General features: G+C 39.1%; 4 protein-coding genes and 1 long non-coding RNA gene across 10 annotated transcripts in view; 4 read left to right on the forward strand and 1 right to left on the reverse strand.

Moving 5' to 3' along the window:
- The window catches only part of LOC146454528 (uncharacterized), a 92,301-nt gene extending 85,127 nt beyond the window's left edge, over window positions 1-7,174 (forward strand). The window contains exon 6 of the mRNA XM_085095406.1: window positions 6,392-7,174. The gene's annotated coding sequence lies outside the window, so the exon portion shown is untranslated. The remainder of the gene's footprint in view (window positions 1-6,391) is intronic.
- Window positions 1-7,174, forward strand: part of LOC146454533 (uncharacterized) — a 34,694-nt gene extending 27,520 nt beyond the window's left edge. For all 5 annotated transcript variants that reach the window (XM_085095411.1, XM_085095415.1, XM_085095416.1 and 2 more), the window contains 2 exons: window positions 727-1,440; window positions 4,582-7,174. In XM_085095411.1, the coding sequence (XP_084951537.1) occupies window positions 744-1,440; window positions 4,582-6,353 (2,469 nt within the window). In that variant the 5' untranslated portion in view covers window positions 727-743 and the 3' untranslated portion in view covers window positions 6,354-7,174. The remainder of the gene's footprint in view (window positions 1-726; window positions 1,441-4,581) is intronic.
- The window catches only part of LOC146454531 (uncharacterized), a 70,574-nt gene that overhangs the window by 32,229 nt on the left and 12,557 nt on the right, over window positions 1-25,788 (reverse strand). Inside the window, exon 9 of one of the 2 annotated variants that reach the window (XM_085095419.1) lies at window positions 21,762-25,161. The exons of the other annotated variant lie outside the window; for it this stretch is intronic. Coding sequence (XP_084951545.1) covers window positions 25,047-25,161 — 115 coding nt within the window. The 3' untranslated portion in view covers window positions 21,762-25,046. Of the gene's footprint in view, window positions 1-21,761; window positions 25,162-25,788 lie in introns of those variants that run through there. 2 annotated transcript variants of the gene reach the window in all.
- Window positions 7,799-22,955, forward strand: LOC146454534 (uncharacterized). Its single transcript, XR_014859263.1, has 2 exons — window positions 7,799-8,198; window positions 22,572-22,955. It is a non-coding gene; the product is annotated as an uncharacterized LOC146454534 (long non-coding RNA).
- On the forward strand, window positions 14,075-22,955 carry LOC146454535 (uncharacterized). The gene is made up of 4 exons (XM_085095410.1): window positions 14,075-14,171; window positions 14,788-14,861; window positions 16,293-17,006; window positions 19,286-22,955. The coding sequence occupies exons 3-4, from the start codon at window positions 16,310-16,312 to the stop codon at window positions 21,055-21,057; spliced, it is 2,469 nt and encodes an 822-aa protein (XP_084951536.1). The 5' UTR covers window positions 14,075-14,171; window positions 14,788-14,861; window positions 16,293-16,309; the 3' UTR covers window positions 21,058-22,955.

Here is a 25,788-nt window from a genome sequence, read left to right on the forward strand (position 1 = left end):
GAATCGAAACAGACAAGTCTTGGTTCACCTGTTGCTTCTTTTTAAATTATTCGTCCAGCTGTTTCTCTCCACATCCTTCACGTCTTTTCGTTGTCGTCTTCGTCTTTTTTTTCTTGGTATTATGGCGGTTTAGACAAATGGTTGTAGTCTCTCTTGCTCTCGGAACATCCGATACGAAGTTGATCACGCAACTCTCGTTAGAAATGCATCCTTTTGTATGTTCATTTTGTTTCCTTCAAGACTTATCTTACCTTCGGATTCCGAAAGACATACCGGCAAACAAACTTCTGTAGTATGTCTATCGACCTCTATCCATCTGCGCTCGAAAGTTGAATCCTTCGGAAACAAAAACTCTAACCGATTTGTTTCCGTGATTGTCTATTTTGCATTTGGGATTGCTACAAGAAACGAACCAAGAAACACTAGACCTCTCTCGTTCGGAATAAAACCAGCGATCTGAAAAACTTGCTGTCTAAGAGCTTATCAGCTAAATAGTCTCTCTGCCTGCTTGTACTCGCAGGCAAATTATTTTTTGTTTATCCTAAAACGCCTCGTTTTGATGCCTAGTGCCAGTTTTTTCCCGCGCATCCGCCATTTGTGAATACGGTGTATTGGGTTGTTTCATGCAGAGATGGCTTACTTACCAAATTCACACCAGCAATATCAGCTGTAGAAAGTGTCCACTGAATACACTCTGCCAGTAATCAACCAAACTTGTTTTGTTAGATTAATAGTTCATCTCCATGGCAACTGCAACAGTATCTACCAAGGAGACGACCAACTATGCTCGGTTGTGTCGTCTGTTGGTGGATATCGGTACCCAGGCACTCAGAGACCAATTCAATGGCATCCACTCACCAGCAAATCTACAAGCTGTTTTGGCGGCAAACAAAGCTTCATTGCTGACGCTGAAAGGAAGGAAGATAATCAACCCAACTCAGTGGGGCAAGCTCTTTCCTGCCATTCCATCTTCTGTTTCATCAGCTGTTTTTGACACCACTCTATTGATGGTCCTGTTGCGGAACATTTGTGGTCTAGCTGCTCCCGCATTAGGCTGGGACGCCCTTCCTCCCTCAGCAGACATAAGTCTTGAAGCAGACATCGCTCGTGTGAAGTACTTCAGAAACACTGTTTATGCTCACGCTGAGCACGCTTCTGTTGATGATACAACATTTAATAGATATTGGAGTGAGATCCGGGACACTCTGGTGCGGCTGGGAGGAGTTGCCTATAAAACAGGTGTTGACAATCTTGAAACAGAATGTATGGATCCTGCCGTGGAGGAACATTACAAGGAGCTTCTCAGTCAGTGGAAAAACGACGAAGACAACATAAAAGATGAGTTGAAGGAAATCGGCACCGACATAAAAAACCTCACAAAAAAGATTGATGACTTGGTAGAATCCACTGTGTCTTCAAAGAAGGAAACAAGTACCGAAGGTGAGTTGTTGCATTGTCATGTAAACAGTACATCATGTAACCTAAGCACCCCCCCCCCCCCCCACCCAACCCTTTTAATGTATCACCCCTAACCAAGACCCTTGATTCTGTAACATGAGCTATGGTTTGTGTAAATTAATTATGATATCAATAAATTATTGATAAATATTGTAATTTACACAAACCATAGTTCATGTCACAGGCTTTCAAGGGTCTTGTGGGTGATGTTTTAAGGGGTGGGGGGGGGGGGGGTGCTTCTGTGATCCTCTCAATTTCCAGCATGGCTGGGCACAAAGGTTTTTCTTTTTGTCGCTGATCATTACATTGCGTGAAGCCATGAGCCACACAGCATAATGTGGACTGACAGAGGAAATCGATTGCATCCAGCATAATTACTCTCATAAGTAAATTTATACTCTTTCTCCTCGGGAAATCATTTAAAGTCCAACTAGAAATACAAATCAATTTACATCAACAAATGTCCCATCAGTGCATGATTAAAGCTTCTCAGACAAGCACAACTGAATAATCCACACACAATCCACAAACGAAATCAGTACATTCTATAAAAAAAAAAACAAATGGCAACAATGACATTAATCTACAAGTTTTGAAGAGTATCCTCGATTTAAAACTGAACACTCCCTTTTCAACTGTCACAAAAAAGTACGGCAAGGGTGGTAGTAAACTGACTGCCCCTCCACCAACCCCCTGTCCCTTCTTGCTCTTTCCTGCTTATGTACCCTTTTCAAGAAACACGCAAAAGGAAATTGTGTTGCATTACGATCAGAAGGTAAAGCAGAATAGTATTTAACTTTTTGCATAACTGCGAGAAAGGTTACAGCAAATGCATCAGCATGTATAAGATGTTTTCTGTGACTTGCAAAATAAGGCAATACCTACCTTATCAAACAGTTCTTTAAAGGGATGGGTTCACATTTCAGCGCATGTGCAAGAATCTAAATGGTTTTTTCTCTTTTTTATCAACTTTATGGCCTTAAAAAATCCCGCTCACATGTACTTCAATAATCACATTCTACCATAAGTTTAAGCAAAATGACCGATGACCAAAAATTCACAGAAAATGTTAGTGGATTGTACTCATATTGTCGATATTGAATTTAGCGTTGACCCGTAGGATTTATTCCACAGGTTGATAAGTTGACAGTTATTTGCATGTGAAATAACGCAATCATATAAAACATTAATTATCACCCGAGTTACCTATTCCCTTCCAAATGGTTCATAAACAACAAATTAAATTAAACAGGCTTGGGTCATAGCGAGCAAAGGCAAAAAAGTATTTTGATTCATGGACATGCAAAGAACCGTGAACCCCTCCCTTTAAAGGAATTTCATTAGCTCTAGCTGAGGGCCACCTTATTATTGCTCCAATTTGGGAATCTTTTTTAGAAGAGCACAAGAACTGGGCAACTCAACCAAACATTAGCCTCCTTAATAATTTACCCGAACATCTGCATAAAGAATGCTTTAATGTTTGAGAGAACTGTTTTACGAGCGTTATAGAATCAGAATAGGCTCGTGGATACTCTTAATTTTTTATCCAGTGAGGATTCCCATCTTGATCCCACCATAGGGTTATGTGAAATGATTCGCAACTTTCTGTGATGAATATTTTATACAGTATCTTGCGTAATAAAAAAAATATCCAGGGAGGGGGAGGGGGGTTAGGGGCAAAATCCCATGCATTCCCTTAATTAATGAGAGCATGGCTTCTTGGCCCAGACCCCATTACTATCCCCCAATGAACATTTCAATCAATACCTAATATCGCGTTCTGCTCCCCGATTACGGGACCCATCCTACATCTCGCCAAGACCTGCATTGTACATGTATACTCTCAAATGTCATGCCTTATATCTAAAAGAACTTCACCCCAACTTAATACCAGAAATGTTTAGACAAATTCAATGCATTTTACCACAATCAGAAACTTAATTTCAGTCATTAACTAACAAAGTTGAAGATAAAAGTAAAGAAGAACATATAAATTTTCTGCCCTTTAATTGCGTTTACATAGCTTTTTATGCAGTCAGTGCGACTTGCCACAACAAATTGAAACAGCATAAGCTATCAAACTACCATTTTCTTTTTCCTTAAAGCTTAGCCAGGGATATTTGATTAGATGTAAGCGTGGAAATTGTTACTTCACTTCTTCTCTCATTGCAGAAGGATTATTCGAGGTCACGGCCAGCTGTTTTGCAGTTAAAAAACCAAAAAACAAAATAATCATGAAACCTCAAAGCAAATACAAGAAAATGGCACCGAGACTGGGAAAACGCAACCAAACAACTCACATTTGGTTTTCGTCCAATTCTTATTGGTTCGTGTTTGTTATTTTGTGTATTTTTTCTAAGAAGAATACACAACTTTTGCTCAAATTCTAGGTTGCAGCTCATTCCATTCTCAGTGCAATCTCGTAGTCATAATCCTCAGGCGCTTTGGCCAGTGGTTTGTAGCCAGGGGAGACTCTTGGGTAATGGAATTTTATTACCGCACGATTTCTGCGGTAAAACAATACAAACAGCCAACCAAAAAATTTAAATTTTTTCGAATTATCCAGAGTCTCTTCTGGCACCCACCTGCTGGCCAAAAAGCCTGAGGACTCAGAGAACCAGATTGTTCCCAGTGCCCAAATTTAGTTATCAAATCCTATTCCCAGCGCACTAAATCCTATTTTACAACGAAAAAGTAGATCCCAAGTCTCATTTTATCCCATCAGAACCCTGTTTAGTATTAACAATATTAACAGCAATAACATAGGATCGATTACCAGCCACTACTCGGAAAAAAGGCCTGCGCTCATTCCTCTTCTAAAGCAATCTTGTATTCAGGGTCCTCTGAGGCTCTTTGGCCAGCAGTCGGTCACCAGGGGAGACTCTAGGGAACTGGGTTTTTTATAACCGCAGGATTTCTGCCGTTTAACAATACAAGCCATTTACAGGACAGCCTGTAAAAAAAACTTTTTTATAGTTCCCCAGGGTCTCTCCTCGCGACCAATCGCTGACCAAAGAGCCTGGAGGCTCTGGAAACGAGACTCCTTCTCTATAGAGGAAAACTGGACCCGAGCCTAGTATTAACATGACTTTACTTACCCCTTTTATACTCGATCTACTTAAGGTAAAATCCTCAACCCTGAGATGTCATTTGATACCTCCTTGGTTTGCCGAGAGAAACATCACGAGAGTGAACTTCTTAACTTGTTCTGTGAGCAATGTAAAGTCTGCATCTGTGACAAGTGTGGGAAGACGCGTCACAGTCATCACACCAAAGTAGATATCGAGCAAGCTGCCAAGGAATGCAAAGTTAACATTGAAGAGATTGCAGAAGAAATGAAGAAAGAAGTTGCTGGTTTCCAATTACAAGCGGAAAGGTCTAAAGAAAAAATGAGGAAAAGCAGAGAAGAAATTGCCGCAGCTCGAAACAAAGCATTAACATCTCTTGAGGAACTAATGCGAGTTTTGAAAGAGTATGAAACAACCACCATGAGTAAGTTAGATGTTATTGAGCAAACAGATTTAAGAGGTAACGCAATACAGTTGGACCACTTCCAGGCTTCCATCGACCAGTTACAAAAATCCGTGGAGTATTGTGAGGCCATCTTACAAAGAAACAAAAGCATTGAAATCCTGCAGGTGCATCAAACTCTCGTCGAGCGGTGTAGAGGACTTCTAAGCGTTGAGAAACTAAACATGAACAAGCCACTTCATGCAACACTGCATGCAAGGTACGAAATAAATGAAGAAGTTGTTGAGACTCTGAGATGCGCTATTCCTGGTCGACTTGTTGTTAGTAACACGGATCATTTGCAGTCAGTAGCAGAAGGAAAAGGCTTGAAAGAAGCAGACATCGAAAGTGAAGCTGAGTTTCTTATAACAACGAAAGATTCCAACCAAATGCAGTGTTACGATGAAGATGATCAGATTATTGTGAAAGTAGTGACACCATCAGGAGAGAAACTAAATAACATTATCAATCACCGTAAAGATGGTGAATACAGGGTCACCTACACACCAGATTGTGTCGGTACACATGACGTGGCGATTGAAGTTAACGGTCAGCCGCTGACTGGTAGTCCATGGAGTCTTCATGTGTCTCCACATCATTACAGACCCTTGTTCTCGTTTGGGTCACACGGGGAAGGAGAAGGACAGTTTGATGGTCCCTGTGACATTGCAATAGATGAGAACACAGGAAACATTGCAGTCGCTGATTATGGTAACAATAGGGTGCAGCTTTTTAATTCAGAAGGCAAATATCTTAACATTGTTAGTCATAAAGAAATAATTCAACCCAATTCAGTAATATTCACTAGGTCTAGTAATCTAATAGTCATAGCTACTAGTAAGATTATTCGTTTTGACGATAAAAGACAATTGGTTACAAAGGCAAAAAACAAACACCTGAAGAAACCAGTCCGCGTGACTATTGCACGCGATGGACGCATGGTGGTGTGTGACGATAGTGACAATACAGTCAAGGTCCTGTCCCCTGACGGTACACAGCTGTTACTCACCATCAGTGATCCAGACCATGCGGAACCGGTCTTCGCTATTTCTCATCAAGACATATTTGTTGTCTCCTATTTCTTGAGAGATAATGTGAAGGTATTCAGCAAGGATGGAGTGTTTCTTTATAGTATCGGCACACTCCGGTCTGGTCACGGACAGCTTTATTATCCTGCTGGCCTGGCAGTTGACAGTTTTTCAAACCTGGTGGTGTGCGACTCTCTTAACAGCAGAATTCAAGTTTTCACGCTTGATGGCAAACTTGTCAGCAAAATACAAGGTCAGCACACTGGTCTTGGTTATCCTTTTTCTGTTGCTTTGTCACCCACTGGGCAGCTGTGTATTGCTGACACAAAAAAAGACTGTGTACATGTGTTCCAGTAGAGGGGTTAAATTTTAGTAAATTCAAATAACAATGCTTTCATTTTAAAACATAGTATAGTATGGTGGCCCATCACCGCAATAGCATGTTTTGCGTGTATTGCAATATTTTTGGCCTATTTCTTTTAAAGAAACATTTTGATATTTTTTGCCTTTTTGTATTTTTATTCATTTTTTATGTAACTTTTTTTCTGTTTCGTTTTATTTTCATTTCTTTCTTTTGTATTTATTAGTCGTTTTTTATTACAATTTAATTTTTGTTTGCGGTCCAGGAGTGCCATAGACCTTGATGCAAGACGCACAAGTAAAAGTAATACGCATATTTGGTTTTTATAAACTGAGTTGATGAGATAATTTGGCCGGTTATTCATAACGAGATTCGAGAGTTGACATTTCTGAAGTAATATGCTCTACTTCTCAGAGTTGTTTTTGGGAACTTGTAACAAAGCGAGACCATCATCAAATTCGGTAACACGATAGATAATTGATTGTTATTTATAGGGCGGCTGTAGCTTTTTTTACTGTACAAAGGTCTCACTGCTCGGTTAATATCGCGGCATATTCGTTGTCGTTTTGTGTGTTACACTGTTGAGGCTGAGGCCGAACGTTCTTATTATTGTTGGCAATTTGAGCTTGAAAAGTTCTTAAGATATTCTTAAGTTATCTTTTACAATAATTTAGTAAATCTATGCGGGCGTGTCCAAGGTACCTATTATTTGAGTTAATTGGACAAAATAGACTTCATTTTTCCTGTATCATTTTATCCGTTTTTATACTGTTCATTTTAAGAATATTTGGTTGGAATAAAAATGTTCTTAACTGACTCTCAGCCTAGGTAATGTTCTTAGTATGTTCTTAAATTTTAGTTAATCTCAGCCTCACAATTCTTATAAGAAAGGTTCTTACAAAAAAAAAGTGTTATTCGGACAGTACTTGCTTTAGTTTGATAATAAACACGCGGGGCCCGTAAAAACTTTCATGAGCAAAGAACAATGCAACGCAATCATTGCATTCAGTTTTGTTTATAACAAAAAATACTTAATTTGTTTTTTGCACAAAAACTACAGTATCTAAATACTTCTGACATTATTCATTCTAACTATCATTTATGTCATCACAAACGAAACGGCTTAGTCACAGGAACAAGTTCAGGAAGCTGCCTTAATTAGTTTGAATCGCGTTCATCGTCGGAAAGTTGGCTGATTTTTTTTTATTTGTAATCGTTCTTTAGTAATTACAGAAGCTGTTTATTGCCATATTTCTGAAAGCTTTTGCAATGGAGAAAAAGCAAAAATCCCCCGCAGAGTTGTATGCAAATTAGTCTAAGCCGAACTCTCCTGCGCATGTGCCCCAGGTGACATAGTCTCTTTAAACTACCTGCATTCGTCAAATAATCTGGTCATGGGGCACCAAACTTGGATCCCTGCGACTTGTACCACGTATTCAAACTGCCAAACGAGCTTGAATTCGTGGGGCAAGTCGCGGGGACCTCTCCATTCGATTTGTATTTTGTTCGTGGAACAAGTCCTTGGGACAACAGACAAAAACCATCAACCAATCAAAGAGAAAATCGGAGTGTCCCTGTGACAAGAGCGCTCGTGTAAACACGGCAAGGGACTTGTCCCTGAGACTAGTCCCTTCGTGTGCGCCGTGCACGCGACTCGATGCAGAGACTTGTTCCGGTAACAAGCACTCAGTTGCGACCAGTCCCTTAATGTGCGCCGACCTTTATCTGTATGATACGGTTAATACCGGGTGTCTTCAGGAAAATAAGTTTTGTGTATCCACGCTCTTTTTGTTGAAACTATGTGAAACAAAGTTATGCCTCCTAGCTTCACACAGAATTTTGTTTTTGTTTTTGGTGGAAAACAGAAAACTATAGAGTATAATTAATGTAAACAGGAAAAACCTATCCCGTACAAAAATGGAACGACCTAAAAAGTGCTTTACTTGTGGTATTTGAAAGCTTCTGTGCCAGCACAAAAGCTATCTGATACAACCCCAGGCATTAAAGAAACTAGAATAACTGATTAACGCGGATACGGCTTAAACTTGAAGTAAAATCAAAGCAAATTTGAACTGTTCAAGAAAAGGATTTTGATACTACGACTGTAGGCGAAATTCTTAATTGTAGCAATGTTAATGTCTACAAATAAAAAAATGTAAATACTTTGTTTATAGTGGAGGTGCAAGTAGCTCAATCAAGCAAGTTTAAAGGCGCTCCACTCAAATAATCGGACAATCAAAGAATGACTAAACAGCAAATTATTTGTACTGTTTATTACGCCGTGTGGATTGTCGATCTGACTATTGAGTCTTTGGATGAAATCGCAGCGTATGACCATTCAAATGAAAGCTACTGAGCGATACTTTACTGCGATGGTGATTATTATGCTGTGAAGATGCACTGACATTTTGAAAAGAAAATATCGGAGTGAGTGACGGCTGAAATTGAAGGGTTATTTGCTTTGCCAGAATTGACATACAGTAAAATGCTGCTCTGTTGCCGTACAATATTGAGAGAGATTAAGGATTATGTTTACGAAAAACGGCAAAAATGACCACGTGACCAAGACTATTCTACGTTTGCCTAGCACTCGCTGTTTTCCGTTTCTAAGTAAGGTTGAGTAGTTTCGTGTTAGTATCAAATGCCAGAATTATTTTGCACTATTCTCATTTATTTACCAATTCTTTTGCGGAAACGTAAATGGAAACCTGTTAACCGTTTGCCGAGTAAACACAGTTTTAAATCTCTCCAGTATCCTTAATTTGAATTTCGTTCACAGAATCGACACTTTGAAATAAGAACTAGTGGCAGGCGGTCGTCTTTTTATCCAAAAAAAACCTAATAGACGGTTTGAACGAAAACGGACTGTGGCGACACACCGACCGCGCACCTTAACCGCGGTCAAATGAAAATAAAAAAATTAATGATAATGATAATGATAATGATAATGATAATGATAATGATAATAATAATAATAATAATAATAATAATAATAATAATAATAATAATAATGGACATTAGGCGTTTTATTATACTTTTATTTTTATCTATTTTTTAAGTGTTTTCATCGCGATGAACAGAACTTTTAGTATTTAGATTTAGGATTTTATGGATGATAAATAGTTTTAGCATTTAATTACTAGGATTTTTATGATTAGAAGTTCGGAGGTTAATTGTAAATTTGTAATTTGTAATTTGGTCGTTACATTGATTGGCTACGGCTGGCCGCCCAATCATTGTTTAGGTAATCTGGGCATCCAGAAGTTTTTACTGCCATAATAATAATAACAACAACAACAAAAGACCGTTAAAGGTATGGTTTTTTACTTGGATAGCTCAAAGCTGATAAGATTTCTGTAAATCTGTGAGTTAACTACTGAAGTCTGAAGTCCCTTCTCGGCCACGCTAGTTTACTTAATCAGTCTATGAGTTTACTAAAATATGTTTCACGTTTTTTAAACTTTAAACACAGGTGGAGCCGATCAGTCTTCATATAATTCACTTTAAAAAAAACTTGAAACCTTTTTAGTAAGTCATAAAATGATTTGATTACTCTTTGACTAGAAAACCTTATCAGCTTTAAGCTCTCAAAGTAAAAGCCTTATCTTTAAACAGACTTTTTCTTACGTTTGACCGCGGTTAAACCGCGCACCACACCTGGTCTCGTCCCAGTCCCTCTCCCTGAGCTCCCTTGGCGCCAATATAATAGTTAGAATAAACATTAGTCACAGCACTGATTAAACACCAAATACTCACTACCGGCATTGATTGTAACAAATACTGAGATGTGACGCTTTGATTTTGAGTATGAAAAGCCTCTAAACGAATCCTCTACGTGTAAGCTGAACTACACTTTTCGCAATAAAGGAACGTCTTTTTATTTGTCATTACAAAACTCAAGATAAGCGCCTAGATTTGGTGTCGCGAAATTTTCCTGTGCAGTCTCAGGTTTATTTTCATAGCAATCAACTGTTTCTCTACTATCCCCTGGAGAATTCAGAATCCCTTCCAGGTCGTTATCCTGAGGGGCTGAGAGCTGGCCATTCTTTATGCACCTTTTGAAAGGAACACGTCATGTAAAATTCATAGAGCTGACACAGTTGTGAGTAATAAAACCACAGTGTGAATTCAAACCCTGATTCAAACGATATGATTCAACACCAAAGTGCCAATTTAGCAGCAGTGATCCAGGGTCTGACCAAGAGAGAAGTGGTCTGTTTCAATCCCGTCTTGGGGAACAGGTTTCACACATCTCGTTATTAGAAGATAATTTATCGCATACATTTTCCAAGTTAGAATGCGAGCTGCGTTAGGTTATCACTAAAGTTCCTCGTAAACTGTGAGTAGCATAGTACAGGGGCACCCAACGACAATTTTCTCTCAGATCCTTTGAAACGTTATTTTAGGCGATCTGGAGTGGCTTTAAAGCTCTATAGGTTCATTTTAGGCAGCGCTATAATATTTTTATCTGTTCGGTCATTCTAGGGGAACTTGAGTCTTTTCGAAATTAGTAGCGCATTTTTGTCCATTTCCCGAAAATTTCCTTTCCGAAAATCTTAGCTGACCTTTTTTCGGTACCCGAAACAACATTTTGATCAATCCGAAAACACTAGGCCTTAACTTTCCCAAATCACGAAAGTTCGTAGTGAAAATTTCCTTTGGAAAATTGTAGGAGATTAAGGGCCTTCCGAACAGATAATTTACCGAAACGATCCATTGGGTGCCCCTGATAGTACATAAAATAAACTTGGAGATTATACCATGTGTCAAGTGTTCGCTTACAAAAGATTAAATGCCACCGACTTAAAGGGCCCTTGTCAGCCACACTTTTGTTTTTACTGATTTGTTTATATGCGAGAGTTTGGCTATTACATTTTACTCAGAGCATGTCAAAATGAACGAATTCACTGTGAAACTACTAAAGATAATGAAACATACTTTCAGGAACACAACTTACAGTTAAGCAATAAGATTTCGCTTCACCATGCAATATCAATGTTTCGATGGCATCGAAAATGGCGGAGGCTGACTAGGGTCCTTTAAGAAATCGGCCGAGGAGTTTTCTAAGCCTGGGATATGCTAAGCACGAGGCCGGTCGGTGTCATGGCGGCCTGTAAGAAACCAGATTTCCCGTAAACAAGGCTGCATAACTGGAACACTTGAAAGACCAGAGTTGATGGGGAGGACGCTATTGACGTTATGTTGTCGCATTGGAAAATGATGCCCTGGCCGATAGAGAAGGGTACCCCAAAGCTTGAGGGCGACCATGATACAGTAGTCAGGAGCTCCAAGATGTTAATGTTGTGTCCATAGCGGTGGAGAATATAGCATCAGGGAAATGGGGTGTGGAAGTAAAGTCCGTTATAATAGCCCCTGGGGTCAGTAGAAAAGGAAAACATAGCCTCTGGTACCGGTTACTGCAGGGGTCAGTACTAGTCACTGAGTTAAAAAAAGCGGTCATCAAGCCAGGACGAAGTTTTGATGATAGACACACCATCGTAGGGTGAGATAACAAATGGCAGCACCAGCTAAAGTCCGATATATTAATGGCGGGCAGTGGGCACATTCTAGACGTCCTGTGTAAGAGAAAACTGTTCAAAAGGTTCGTCATCAAAACTCGAGCGGGGTGAACGCAGGCGGTGACAAAAGACAAAAACGGCGAGCGAGAACTGCAGATCATGATGACGAGAGAAGTGATCGACGTGAACCATTAAGCCGCACGGGGAAGAAACAGTTCCTGAAGTCTTTCGGAGGTCACAGAAATGCCAAGTTTGGTCAGTTGTGGTTTAGCGGTCCGGCGAACCACCACGGCTTCTACCTCCCCATAACACTAACTAACCTACAGTAACCATGTTACCTCTTCTTCTTCTCCTTCTTCTTCTTCTTCTTCTTCTTCTTCTTCTTCTTCTTCTTCTTCTTCTTCTTCTTCTTCTTCTTCTTCTTCTTCTTCTTCTTCTTCTTCTTCTTCTTCTTCTTCTTCTTCTGTCATAACGTATCCATACACAAGAACAATCTTGCCAATGTCCCGTTGTAAAACAGAGAGGTTTATTTTTATAACTGTTTTGTTCAGTTGTTTCCTTTTGTTCTACTGCAGTTGTACTGGGGCTCAATGCTCAGCGACAAAATTGTATCCCATAACTGAGTCCAACAGGCTGAAAGTGTCGTTTCATTTAAATGGCTCCCTTATCCTAAGGTTTTCAAGCAAAAATAAGTAAATAAGATAGCGAGCCCATTTTTAGACATGGTCTGCCCTTAGAGCATTCCGCGTAATTAATTGAAACATATTGGTAATTATACAAAAGGCGGTGAAAGAGATTAATTACGTTGCAGTCAGTGATAAATAAGGTTGAATTTGAGCGTCAACTTTTTCGACACGCATCAAAATGCTATATACTCTTTGATCAGGACTTAACAGCAAAAACGTATCCCTATGAGAACGAAAAATATATGCAAAAAGTAAATCTAGAAATAACACAAAAAATAATTAACTCTGGAAACGAACTTTACTCTCACTTCTCATTTCTGTCCTTCCCTTCCTCTCATCCCCCCACCCCACTCCCCACCTCCCACCAACCCAATGTATATCGCAGACTGTTTGTCATCCAACAAAGCGGCTTTGTCCATTCAGTCTGTCTGTTACCATGCAAACAACGGACTGGGTCTTTCTGAGAAATCTCTTGATTTTGTAGATCATCTCAATCTCGTTCCCAGAGCCCTCGTTACCCTTGGACAAGGGTAACGAGGGCTCTGGGAACGAGATAGACTGTAGACTGCGGGGTTGATTTTCATTTCAGTGTTTGTAATTCTCTTTTTGGAAAGATCAGCAATTCAAGATCATCTGAGGTTTAATCAGCGTCTTCACCGAAAACGTTTTCCTAAATTCCTAAACAAGCTGAACAGGTTTCAGTTGTACGAGCTACTTCCCGTTTCGCTTGCAGAAACGGCCTGACTGCAGGTATGGCTCCTTAATCGACATTATTTCCTTTTCTGAGGGGGGTGAATAGGTCTACGGATCGGCGGATTTGGTGAATATTTTAGCCCGGATTCTGGATTCAGAGCGAAATTTTAACGGATCTGCGGATCCTATGATCACAGCGGATCGCGGTTTTATCCAGTTTTGGGGCCCGGATTTTGGATTTTGGTTGTTAGGAAGTTCAAGTTTGCTCTTTTTTCTCTTATGTACAAGATTTTGTTTCGATACAGACGTTGGTTACATAAATATTTCGTTGATAGTCATCCTCAACGCTAAAACACAATATCACGCAAGGCAACTCCAACAACTGAAGTCCCTTTGTATCTTGCGTATCATCTAACGCGGCAAACAATTTGCGGATTCGGATTTAGTTGATTTTTTGAGCGGATCGACGGATTCAGCCATTAATTTTAGCGGATCAGCGGATTTACATACCCCTATTCACCCCCCTCTTTTCTAGATGCTATCTCCTTATTCACAAATCATGTCATTCTTCTTTCCAGTCCCTGATGATAATATTTATTCATCAACACTTAAGTGCTGAAGGAATTTAAGATCAGAAGCGTTCTGACATGATTTCAGACGACGATCGCGTGAGTCGCGCCGCTTGTGATCACGAACACACGCAAACGGAAATATTGCTCATTAGTACCTCGCAATACAAGTCGAAGACTTAAGCATACCTCAACCATGACGTTACAAATAATATGCGATGATTTCAGATGAATTTTGTTCATTTTTCAGAGTTAATCAAGGCAGATTTGGGTTTCCACTCCACGGTCGGCTGACATCAGCTTGTGGGGCGTCTCCATGATCTGTGATCAGTATTGCAACATTTCAGGTTTGTTTCATCTTGATACCGATCTTGGTTAGCATAGAGCTTATACCTTCAGTAACACAAGCGTTCCCAATATTGCAGCTTTCTCCGATTACTTCAGTTGTAGCAGATATGAACAGAACTCAATTATTGTTTATTATTAGTAAACGCATTTCAAAGAAGAATCGTGAAACTGCAGCTCATTTGCATGCACACAAAATTAAAATCTGTTTGGTGTCTTGAGACCTTTGCAATACCTGTTCAACTTCTGATAATTATAAACACCTAATTCAGAATGATTCAGTCTTACAATGTGATTGCTGGTAATGTTTTTCTACGGGGCTAATACCATCTGGCAGTTAATGTGTCCTGCAACGACTATTGGTCAGATGCATGTACGCATCATTAGGCAGGTTTCGGTAAGGAAAAGACAACAACAGAAGATAATGACTCCAATTTTAATTCATTCGCTTGTCTTGGTGTCAAATAATCATATCGTTGCAACAATTGAAAACAACTGATCTCAGTTCTGAAACATCCACACCAACATTCACTCGGCTTTAGATGAAACTTGAACTATTCCTCCTTATATTAATACATTTATGCCTCCATTTAATTAATGATGTCTCTTTTCCAACAGACGTCTGCAGCTTTACTAAGAGTTCAGGATAACTCTTATTTGTGGACGTTAAAGATCCAAATAAAAACTCAAAGGTAAGGCAATTAACTGGGTTCATCTTTCCCAATACCCTTTATGAATTAGGTAATATCTATTTAGGAAGTTAAAGTGGAAGTAAAGGAAGAATCATCCTGTGTATGCTAAAACTCAGAGACCTAGCTTGTCTAAAAATTTTAGTTAAGAAATATCTATTGACAAAGGAATGAAAACTTATTAAATACTTGTAACTTTCATTTAAATGGCAACAATGTAGAATTTGATGCACTGAATTAAAACTCTGAACTACATTTTGTATCATGCTAAACAACATCACAAACCACTGATCAACTATCTTTTTTCTTGAATTAATGGTCACACTTAAATGGTTCTTGAATAGTAACATGACTGGCCCTCCACAAATTGAAAGGTTTGTACCAACTTGAACTTCATTTACAAACAGAAATATCACAAGAAGGCACTGCTCAGAAGCTATCACTTGAATTGTCATTCTGAAAGAATTCCTCCACACACTGAAAAGCTAGAACCTGCATTCAGTGCAACACAGTTGAAGATCTACATTTTTACCACAATCGTTTCTAATCTCGCAATCTGATTGGGTAATTTTCCGTTGTCGATAAGAGTCTAGACAACGCTGCTCGCGTCAATTAGCGCGTGGAAATTTTGACAGTTATTGTAAAAATTTTCTTTGACGTTAATATTGTGGTAAAAAACAAATCAAAAGTGGTTAAGCGTTGTCTGCACTCTTATCGACAACGATATTCGTCATCACAGTGGTCAAAATTTGTTGTGGACTCACTCGGCGCACAACATTTTGACCACTGTGATGACGAATATCGTTGTCGATAAGAGTGCAGACAACGCTAAACCGCATTTGATTTGTTAACTATTTTTATAGAAGTGCAACTCTTTCCCCCCCCCCCTCCCCCTCCGCCCTCTCCCCAAACACCATTAATTTGTTTGTACCACCTTAAACTGATCATGAAAAGCATTACAGGACAGCACTGCTCAGAAGCTTTCTTGAATCCATGGTCATACTCAAGGATTTCCCAGCATTCACTGTAACACAGTTGAAGATCCACACCTATTTTAATAGCAGTATAGGCCCCCACTGTAGTATTTCATTCAAAGTTTCCAGGGTTTGAACGACCTTGTACGAAATCTAACCACATAATTTACAGGAAAATGCTCAAATGTTTTTTTTAACCATGCACCTTGTTCATCATGATAACAATTTCACACTGTTCCTTTGATATCTCTAAAATGATTCAAGATAACATATATTAAAGAGGGGAGAATACGTAAAACATAATCCCTCCCATTGATCTCCTTTGTTTGCCAAAGGTATTGGGTTGTTTCACGACATATGGTTTACTTCCCAAATCCTACGCCAGCAATATCTGCATGCAGCTCTAGAAAGTGACCACTGAATACACTCTGTTAGTAATCAGCCAAACTTGTTTTCTTAGGTTAATAGTTCGTCTCCATGGCAACTGCAGCAGCATCTACCAAGGAGACAACCAACTATGCTCGGTTGTGTCGTCTCCTGGTAGATATCGGTACCCAGGCACTCAGAGACCAATTCAATGCCATCCACTTACCAACAAATCTACAACCTGTCTTGGCGGCAAACAAAGCTTCATTGCTGACATTGAAAGGAAGGAAGATAATCAACCCAACTCAGTGGGGCAAGCTCTTCCCTGCTATCCCATCTTCTGTTTCATCAGCTTTTTTTGACACCACTCTGTTGATGGTCCTGTTGCGGAACATTTGTGGTCTAGCTGCTCCTGCATCAGGCTGGGACGCCCTTCCTCCCTTAACAGACGTAAGTCTTGAAGCAGACATCGCTCGTGTGAAGTACTTCAGAAACACTGTTTATGCTCACGCTGAGCATGCTTCTGTTGATGATACAACATTTAATAGATACTGGAGTGAGATCGGGGACACTCTGGTGCGACTGGGAGGAGTTGCCTACAAAACAGCTATTGACAATCTTGAAACAGAATGTATGGATCCTTTTGTGGAGGAACATTACAAGGAGCTTCTCCATCAGTGGAAAAATGATGAAGACAACATAAAAGATGAGTTGAAAGAAATCGGCACCGACATAAAAAGCCTCACAAAAAAGATTGATGACTTGGTAGAATCCACTGTGTCTTCAAAGAAGGAAACAAGTACCGAAGGTGAATTGTTGCATTGTCATGTAAACACAACAACATGTAACCTAAGCACTCTCCCCCCCAACCCTTTTATAGCATCACCCCTAACGAAGACCGTTGATACTGTAAGATGGTTTGTGAAAATTAATTGGGATATCAATAAATTATTGATATCCTAATTTACATATACCATAGTTCGTGTTACAGTATCAAGGGTCTTGGGGGTGATGCCTTAAGGGGTGGGGGGGGGGGGGGGTCCTTCTGTGATCCTTTAAATTTCCAGCATGGCTGGGCACAAAGGTTTTGCCCTATGTCACAAAGATCATTACTTCGTGTGAACCACACAGCATAATGTGGATTGACAGAGGAAATCGATGGCACCTAGCATAATATATAAATCTCACAAGTTAATTTAACACTCTTTCTTCTAGTGAAATCATTTAAAATCCAACTAGAAATACAAATCAATTTACATTAACAAATGTCCCATCAGTACATGATCAAAGCCTCTCGGACAGGCACAACTGAATAATCCATGCACACACAATCCACAAACAAACTCAGCACATTCTATAAAAAAACAAATGGCAAAAATGACATTAATCTACAAGTTTTGAAGAGTATCTTCGATTTAAAACTGAACACTCCCTTTCAACTGTCACAAAAATGTACGACAAGGTAGCTAGGGAACTGCCTGCCCCTCAACCAACCCCCTGTCCCTTCTTGCTCTTTCCTGTTTATTTACCCTTTTTCAAAAACACACAAAAGGTAATTGTGTTGCATTACGATCAGGAAGTAAAGTAGAATAGTATTTAACTTTTTGCATAACTGTGAGAAAGGGTACGGCATAATATGCATGTAAGAAGTTTTCTACGACTTGCATTCAACAAGGCAATACCTGCCTTATCAAACAGTTCTTTAAAGGAATTTCATTAGCTCAAGCTGTCAGGCCACCTTATTATTGCTCCTATTTTGGGGATCTTTTTGAGAAAAGCATGAGAACTGGGCAACTCAACCAAACAGTAGCCAGCAGTCCTTAATAATTTACCTGAACATTTGCATGAAGAATGCTTTAATGTTCGAGAGAACTGTTTTATGAGCGTTATAGAATCAGAATAGGCTCATGGATACTCTTAATTTTATCCAGTGAGGATTCCCATCTTGATCCCACCATAGGGTTATGTAAAATGATTTGCAACTTTCTGTGATGAATATTTTATACAGTATCATGAATAATAAAAAAATATTCAGGGAGGGGGGTTAGGGGCAAAATCCCATACATTACCTTAATTAATAAGAGCATAGCCTCTTGGTACTAGACCCCATAACTTTCCCCTGAGGAACATTTCAGTCAATACATAACTGATCGCGTTCTGCTCCCTGATTACAGGACCGATCCCACATCTTGCCAAACCTGCATTGTATACTCTCAAACGTTATCAGTTATATCTAAGAAAACTTTGCCCCAACTTAGTACAAGAAACGTTTACACAAATTCAATGCATTTTACCACAATCAGAAACTTAATTTCAGTCATTAACTAACAAAATTGAGGATAAAAGTAAAGTAGAACATATAAATGCTCCACCCTTTAAGTGTTTACATAGCTTTTTAAGCAGTCAGTGCGGTATTTAACCATCTTAGTGTCGTAATTGGACCAAAGAAATCACAGTGACCTGTCACAACAAATTGAAACAGCATAAGCAGTCAAACTTTCGTTTCAGCCGGGGATTTTCGATTAGATGGAAGCGTAGAAATTGTTACTTCACTTCTTCTCTCGTTGCACGAGGATTATTCAAGGACTGCCAGTTGTTTTGCAGTGTAAATACCAAAAACAAAATAATCCGTGAAACCTCAAAGCAAATACAAGACTGGGAAAACGCAACCAAACAACTCACATTTGTTTTTTGGTCTAATTCTTATTGGTTCGTTTTTGTTGGTTTGTGTACATTTTTAAGAAGAATACACAAATTTTGCTCAAATTCCAGCTTCCAGCCCATTCCATTCCCAGTGCAATCTCGTACCCATAATCCTCAGGCGCTTTAGCCAGTGGTTTGTTGCCAGGAGAGACTTGGTTACTGGAATTTTATAATCGCAGGATTTCTGCGGTAAAACAATGCAAACTGTTACGGGACAGCCAATCAAAAAATTTAAATTTGTTCAAATTCTCCAGAGTCTCTTCTGGCGCTCACCCGAGATTGCTTCTCAAGGAGGAAAACGGGACCGGAGGGAGCAGCGGAAATCAAAGCCTAGTATAAGCATGACTTTACTTCCTAACCCCTTTTATACTCAATCTACTTAAGGTAAAATCCTCAACCCGGAGATGTCATTTGATACCTCCTTGGTTTGCCGAGAGAAACATCACGAGAGTGAACTTCTTAACTTGTTCTGTGAACAATGTAAAGTCTGCATCTGTGACAAGTGTGGGCAGACGCGTCACAGTCATCACACCAAAGTAGATATCGAGCAAGCCGCCAAGGAATGCAAAGTTAAAATAGTAGAGATTGCAGAAGAAATGAAGAAAGAAGTTGCTGGTTTCCAGTTACAAGTAAAAAGGTCTAAAGAAAAAACGGGGAAAAGCAGAGAAGAAATTGCCGCAGCTCGAAACAAAGCATTAACATCTCTTGAGGAACTAATGCGAGTTTTGAAAGAGTATGAAACAACCACCATGGGCAAGTTAGATGTTATTGAGCAAACAGAATTAAGAGGTAACGCAATACAGTTGGAGCACTTCCAGGCTTCCATCGACCAGTTACAAAAATCCGTGGAGTATTGTGAGGCCATCTTACAAAGAAACAAAAGCATTGAAATCCTGCAAGTGCATCAAACTCTCGTCGAGCGGTGTAGAGGACTTCTAAACGTTGAGAAACTAAACATGGACAAGCCACTTCATGCAACATTGCATGCAAGGTACGAAATAAATGAAGATGTTGTTGAGACTCTAAGATGCGCTATTCCTGGTCGACTTGTTGTTAGTAACACGGATCATTTGCAGTCAGTAGCAGAAGGAAAAGGCTTGAAAGAAGCAGAAGTCGGAAACAAAGCTGAGTTTCTGATAACAACGAAAGATTCCAACCAAAAGCAGTGTTACCATGAAGAAGATCAGATTATTGTGAAAGTGGAGACACCATCAGGAGAGAAACGAAATAACATTATCAATCACCGTAAAGATGGTGAATACAGGGTCACCTACACACCAGATTGTGTCGGTACACATGACCTGGTGATTGAAATTAACGGTCAGCCGCTGACTGGTAGTCCATGGAGTCTTCATGTGTCTCCACATCATTACAAGCCCTTGTTCTCCTTTGGGTCACACGGGGAAGGAGAAGGACAGTTTGATCGTCCCTATGACATTGCAATAGATGAGAACACAGGAAACATTGCAGTCGCTGATTATAATAACAATAGAGTGCAGCTGTTTAATTCAGAAGGCAGACATTTAAGCACTGTGAGTCGTAAAGAAATAATTGAACCCTCTTCAGTAGCATTCACCAGGTCTAGTGATCTAATTGTCATTGCTTCTTACAAGATTTTTCGTTTTGACGAAAGAAGGCAATTGGTGACAAAGATCACCAACAAACACTTGAAGGAACCATACCGCCTGACTTTTGCACGAGATGGACGCATGGTGGTGTGTGACGTTGGTGACAGAACAGTGAAGGTCCTGTCCCCTGACTGTACACAGCTGGTACTCGCCATCAGAGATCCAGACCATAAGACACCGATGTACGCTATTTCTCATCAGGACATATTTGTTGTCTCCTATTTCTTGAGAGATAATGTGAAGGTATTCAGCAACGATGGATTGTTTCTACATAACATCGACACACTGGGGAGTGGTGACGGACAGCTTCCTAATCCAATTGGCCTCGCTGTTGACAAGTTTTCAAACCTAGTGGTGTGCGACTCTAATAACAGCAGAATTCCAATTTTAACCCTTGATGGCAAACTTGTCAGCAAAATACAAGGTCACCACACTAGTCTTGCTTATCCGTTTTTTGTTGCTGTGTCACCCACTGGGCAGCTGTGTATTACTGACGTGAGAAGACACTGTGTTCATGTGTTCGAGTAGAGGGGTTTGATTTTAATGAATTCAAAATACCAATGCTTCCACTTTAAAACATAGCATAGTATTATGACCATCAGTGCCATACCATTTTTTGCGTCTATTCCAATATTTTGGGCATATTTTTACTTTTTCTTTTTTTCTTTCAGTTTTTATTAAGAAACATTTTGATATTTTTTGCCTTTTTGCATTTTTTCTTTTCTGTTTGTTTTATTTCAATTTCTTTCTTTTGTATTTATTATTCGTTTTTTATTGTATTTTTCTTTTTCTTTTCGGCCTAGGGATCCGTTTATCGAAAGTCCCGGTACTGAACTTATCGCCGGGGCCCGATAAGTGTATTTTTAAATGTTTTTTCGCCGATTACACTGTGGCTACAGATATGGTACTTGGCCAATGTTTTCATAGAATTACAAGACTTTAAAATTTAGTATTCAATGCTAACAAAAATTGACTTCTGTTAAAAAACATTTATCACCAAAGACACTTATCGGACCCGGTAAGTTACCGGAACTTTCGATCATAGACCATGATGCATGACGCACAAGTAAAAGTAATACGCATATTTGTTTTTTTATAAACTGAGTTGATGAGATAATTTGGCCGGTTATTCATAACGAGATTCGAGAGTTGACATTTCTTAATAAGTAATATGCTGTACTTCTTCTAGAGTTGTTTATGGGGACCTGTAACAAAGCGAGGCCACCATCAAATTCGGTAAAACGATAGATAATTTTATTGTTATTTAAAGAACTAACTTTACCGTGAATATCGCGGCTTAATCGTAATCATTATTTGCACGTAATACGAACAGCACTAGTATAGCTGTAGTTTGATAATAAGCGAGCGGGGCCAGTAAAATGGCTTTCACTGAGCAAAAAACAATGCAACTCAATCATTGCATCCATCTTTGTATATAACAAAAAATATTAATTTTAATTGTTTGTTGTCGTCAAAACTTTTACAGTATCTAAATACTTCTGCCATTATTATTTATTTAAACTAGATTTTAATGTTGTCACAAACGAAGGAGATTAGTCACAGGAACAAGTCGCAGGGACAAAGTCCCTTTTTAAACTACCCGCATTCGTCAAATAATCTAGTCACGGGGCACTTACTTGGATCCCTGCGACTTGTAACACGATTTCAAACTTTCAAACTAGTTTTAATTCGTGGGGCAAGCCGCGGGGACTCCTCCATTCAATTTGTATTTTGTTTGTGGAACAAGTCTTTTGGACAACAGACACATACCATCAACCAATTAAAGGGGAAATCGGTGTGTCCCTGTGACAAGAGCGCTCGTGTAAACACTACAGGGAACTTGTCCCTGAGACTAGTCCCTTCGTGTGCGCCGTGCAGGCGACTCCGATGCAGAGACTAGTTCCGGTAACAAAGACCTGTGACCAATCCCTTAATGTGCGTCGACCTTTATCTGTATAATAGCGGGTGTCTCCAGAAAAATAAGTTTTGTGCATCCACGCTGTTTTCGCTGAAACTAAGCGAAACAAAGATATGCTCCTTAGCTTTACACTGAATTTTTTTTTTTTTTTTTTTTGAAGAATAACAGAAAACTATAGAGTATAATGTAAACAGGACTGGCAGAACATTCCTTTCTATAGCAAAAACGTATCCCGTACAAAAATAGAACGGCCTAAAAGGTGTTTTTATTGCGATATTTGTAAGATTCTGTGATAGCACGAAAGCTAGAATCTGATACAACCTCAGGCATTAAATTAAAGAAAGTAGAATAACTGATTAATGCTGATACGGCTTCAACTCGAAGTAAAATCAAAGCAAATTTGAACTGTTCAAGAAAGTGATTTTGATGCTACGACTGTGGGCGAAATCCTTAATTGTGGCAATGTAAATGTCTACAAATAAAAAATGTAAATACTTTGTTTATAGTGGAGGTGCAATTAGCTAAATTAAGCAAGTTTAAAGGCGCTCCACTCAAAAAATCGGACAATTTAACAAATCGAATGCGGTTTAGCATTGTCTGCACTCTTATCGACAATGATATTCGTCATCACAGTGGTCAAAATGTTGTGCGCCGAGTGAGTCCACAACAAATTTTGACCACTGTGATGACGAATATCGTTGTCGATAAGAGTGCAGACAACGCTTAACCACTTTCGATTTGTTTTTTACCACAATATTAAATTTTTACAATAACTGTCAAAATTTCCGCGCGCTAATTGACGCGAGCAGCGTTGTCTAGACTCTTATCGACAACGGAAAATTACCAATTAAATCAGATTGCGAGATTAGAAACGATTGTGGTAAAAAAAAGAATGACTGAACAGCAAATTATTTGTGCTGTTTATTTCGCTGTGCATTGTCGATCTGACTATTGAGTCTTTGGATGAAATCGCAGCGTATGACCATTCAAATGAAAGCTACTGAGCGGTACCTTACTTCGATGGTGATTATTATGCTGTGAAGATGCACTGACATTTTGAAAAGAAGTTGTCGGAGTGGGTGACGGCTGAAATTGAAGGGTTATGCGCTTTGTCAGAATTGCCATACAGTAAAATGCTGCTCAGTTGCCGTACAATATAGAGAGAGATTAAGGATTATGTTTACGAAAAACGGCAAAAATGACCACGTGACCAAGACTATCCTACGTCTGCCTGGCACTCGCTGTTTTCCGAGTAGTTTCGTGTCAGTATCAAATGCCAGAATTATTTTGCACTATTCTCATTTATTTACTAATTCTTTTGAGCAAACGTAAATGGAAACCTGTTTGCCGTTTGCCGAGTAAACACGAATATAAATCTCTCCAGTAGCTTTAATTTCAATTTCGTTCACAAAATGGACACTTTGAAATAAGAACTAGTGGCAGGCAGTCGTGTTTTTATCCACAACAAACCTAATAGACGGTTTGAACGAAAACGGACTGTGGCGACACCTCGACCGCGCACCTTAACTGCGGACAAATGAATATAATAATAATAATAATAATAATAATAATAATAATAATAATAATAATAATAATAATAATAATAATAATAATAAAAGTTCGTTTAAAGATATGGTTTTTCCTTGGATAGCCTAAAGCTGATAAGATTTCTGTAAATCTGTGAGTTAACTACTGAAGTCTGAAGTCCCTTCTCGGCCACGGTAGTTTTCTTAATCATTCTATGTGTTAACTAAAAAATGCTTCACGTTTTTTAAGGTGAAGTATGTCACGCATTGAAACTTTAAACACAGATGGGGCCAATCAGTCCCCACATAATTCACTTTAAAAAAACTTGAAACCTTTTAGTCAGTCATAAAATGATTTTGTTTACTCTTTGCCTAAAACACTTATCAGCTTAAAGCTCTCAAAGTAAAAGCCTTATCTTTAAACAGACTTTTTTTGCGTTTGACCGCGGTTAAACCGCGCACCATTTCTGGTCTCGTTCCAGTCCCTCGACCTGAGCTTCCTTGGCGCCAAAATAATAGTTAGAATAAACAGTAGTCACAGCACTGATTAAACAGCAAATTCTCGCAACCGGTAACGCATTGAACAAATACGCAGAAGTGACGCTTATGTCTTGAGTATGAAAAGCCTCTAAATGAATCCTCTACGTGTAAGCTGACCTACACTTTAAATAATTACCAGACCGCCTCTACTACAACGGGGAATTTTGTCATAAATAGTAATTCACCAACAAATGAGTACACCATGGCACCTCCACTTCATAAATTGAATAATACCACAAAAATACGCACCTTCTTTGTATTCTAGCACTGACATTACTGTGGAAAAAATATTTACTTGGGTTCAATTAATTTCGTTGCAAAATTACCATATTACAGGAAATTTTCGTTCGAATTTTTTTAATTTCTCGACTTTAGAAAAACGATGTCTCTTTCACGAATTTGAAAAATATGCTAAAGCCTTTCCTAAAAGCAACAGATGAACGCCTTTTTCCGTGATTAAAAATAATAAAAAAAGATCAAAATAACTGCACAAATTTGGTGTCGCGAAATTTTCCTGTACATCTGGACGAAGCTTACTCAGGTTTATTTTCATAGCAATAAACTGTTTCTCTACTATTCCCTGGGGAATTCAGAATTCCTTCCAGGTCCTTGTCCTGAAGGGCTGAGAGCTGGCCGTTCTTCATGTACCTTTGAAAGGAACACATCATGTAAGATTCATAGAGCTGACACAGTTGTGAGTGGTAAAACTTTAAAACTGTAAATTAATCAATTTCTATACATTAAAATTCGTTCTTGGCTACGAGGCTTGGGGGAATAAAACAACAGAAATTATAATGACCCCCCATCCACATTAATGCGTTTTCAAAAGTGTCCGTTTTTATCTCGGCGAAAACGAAGCAAAACATTTTCAACACCAGCGTTTTTGTATCGTTTTCCCCTATCCACACTAAAACGTTCGAAAACGATGAAAAAGACTGGGACCTGGGATTGCGCATGTGTTAACGTCACAAGACCATCCGCCATCTTGGATAGATGCTCCGATTTGGACTGGAACCGATGGCATGCGACGCTTTTTGCGTCACCATTTTCAAAGGTCTCTGTTTTCATCTGTCCACACTAGAAATGAAGCGTTTTCAAAAGTCTCCGTTTTCATCGGAGTTTTCGGGCGTGTTAGTGTGGACGATAGAAGAAGAAGTATCAATTAATTTCGTTTGTCTTATTCCCCTGAGTCTGGTTGTCAAGCTAGAATTTTGATATATCGAAATTGGTCTATTCAAACGGCATGTTTCAGTGTCATCGACTGGAGCATTACAT

The sequence above is a fragment of the Pavona decussata genome, unplaced genomic scaffold (genome assembly GCF_977016875.1).
Source record: "Pavona decussata unplaced genomic scaffold, jaPavDecu1.1 SCAFFOLD_300, whole genome shotgun sequence".
Lineage (NCBI taxonomy): Eukaryota > Metazoa > Cnidaria > Anthozoa > Scleractinia > Agariciidae > Pavona > Pavona decussata.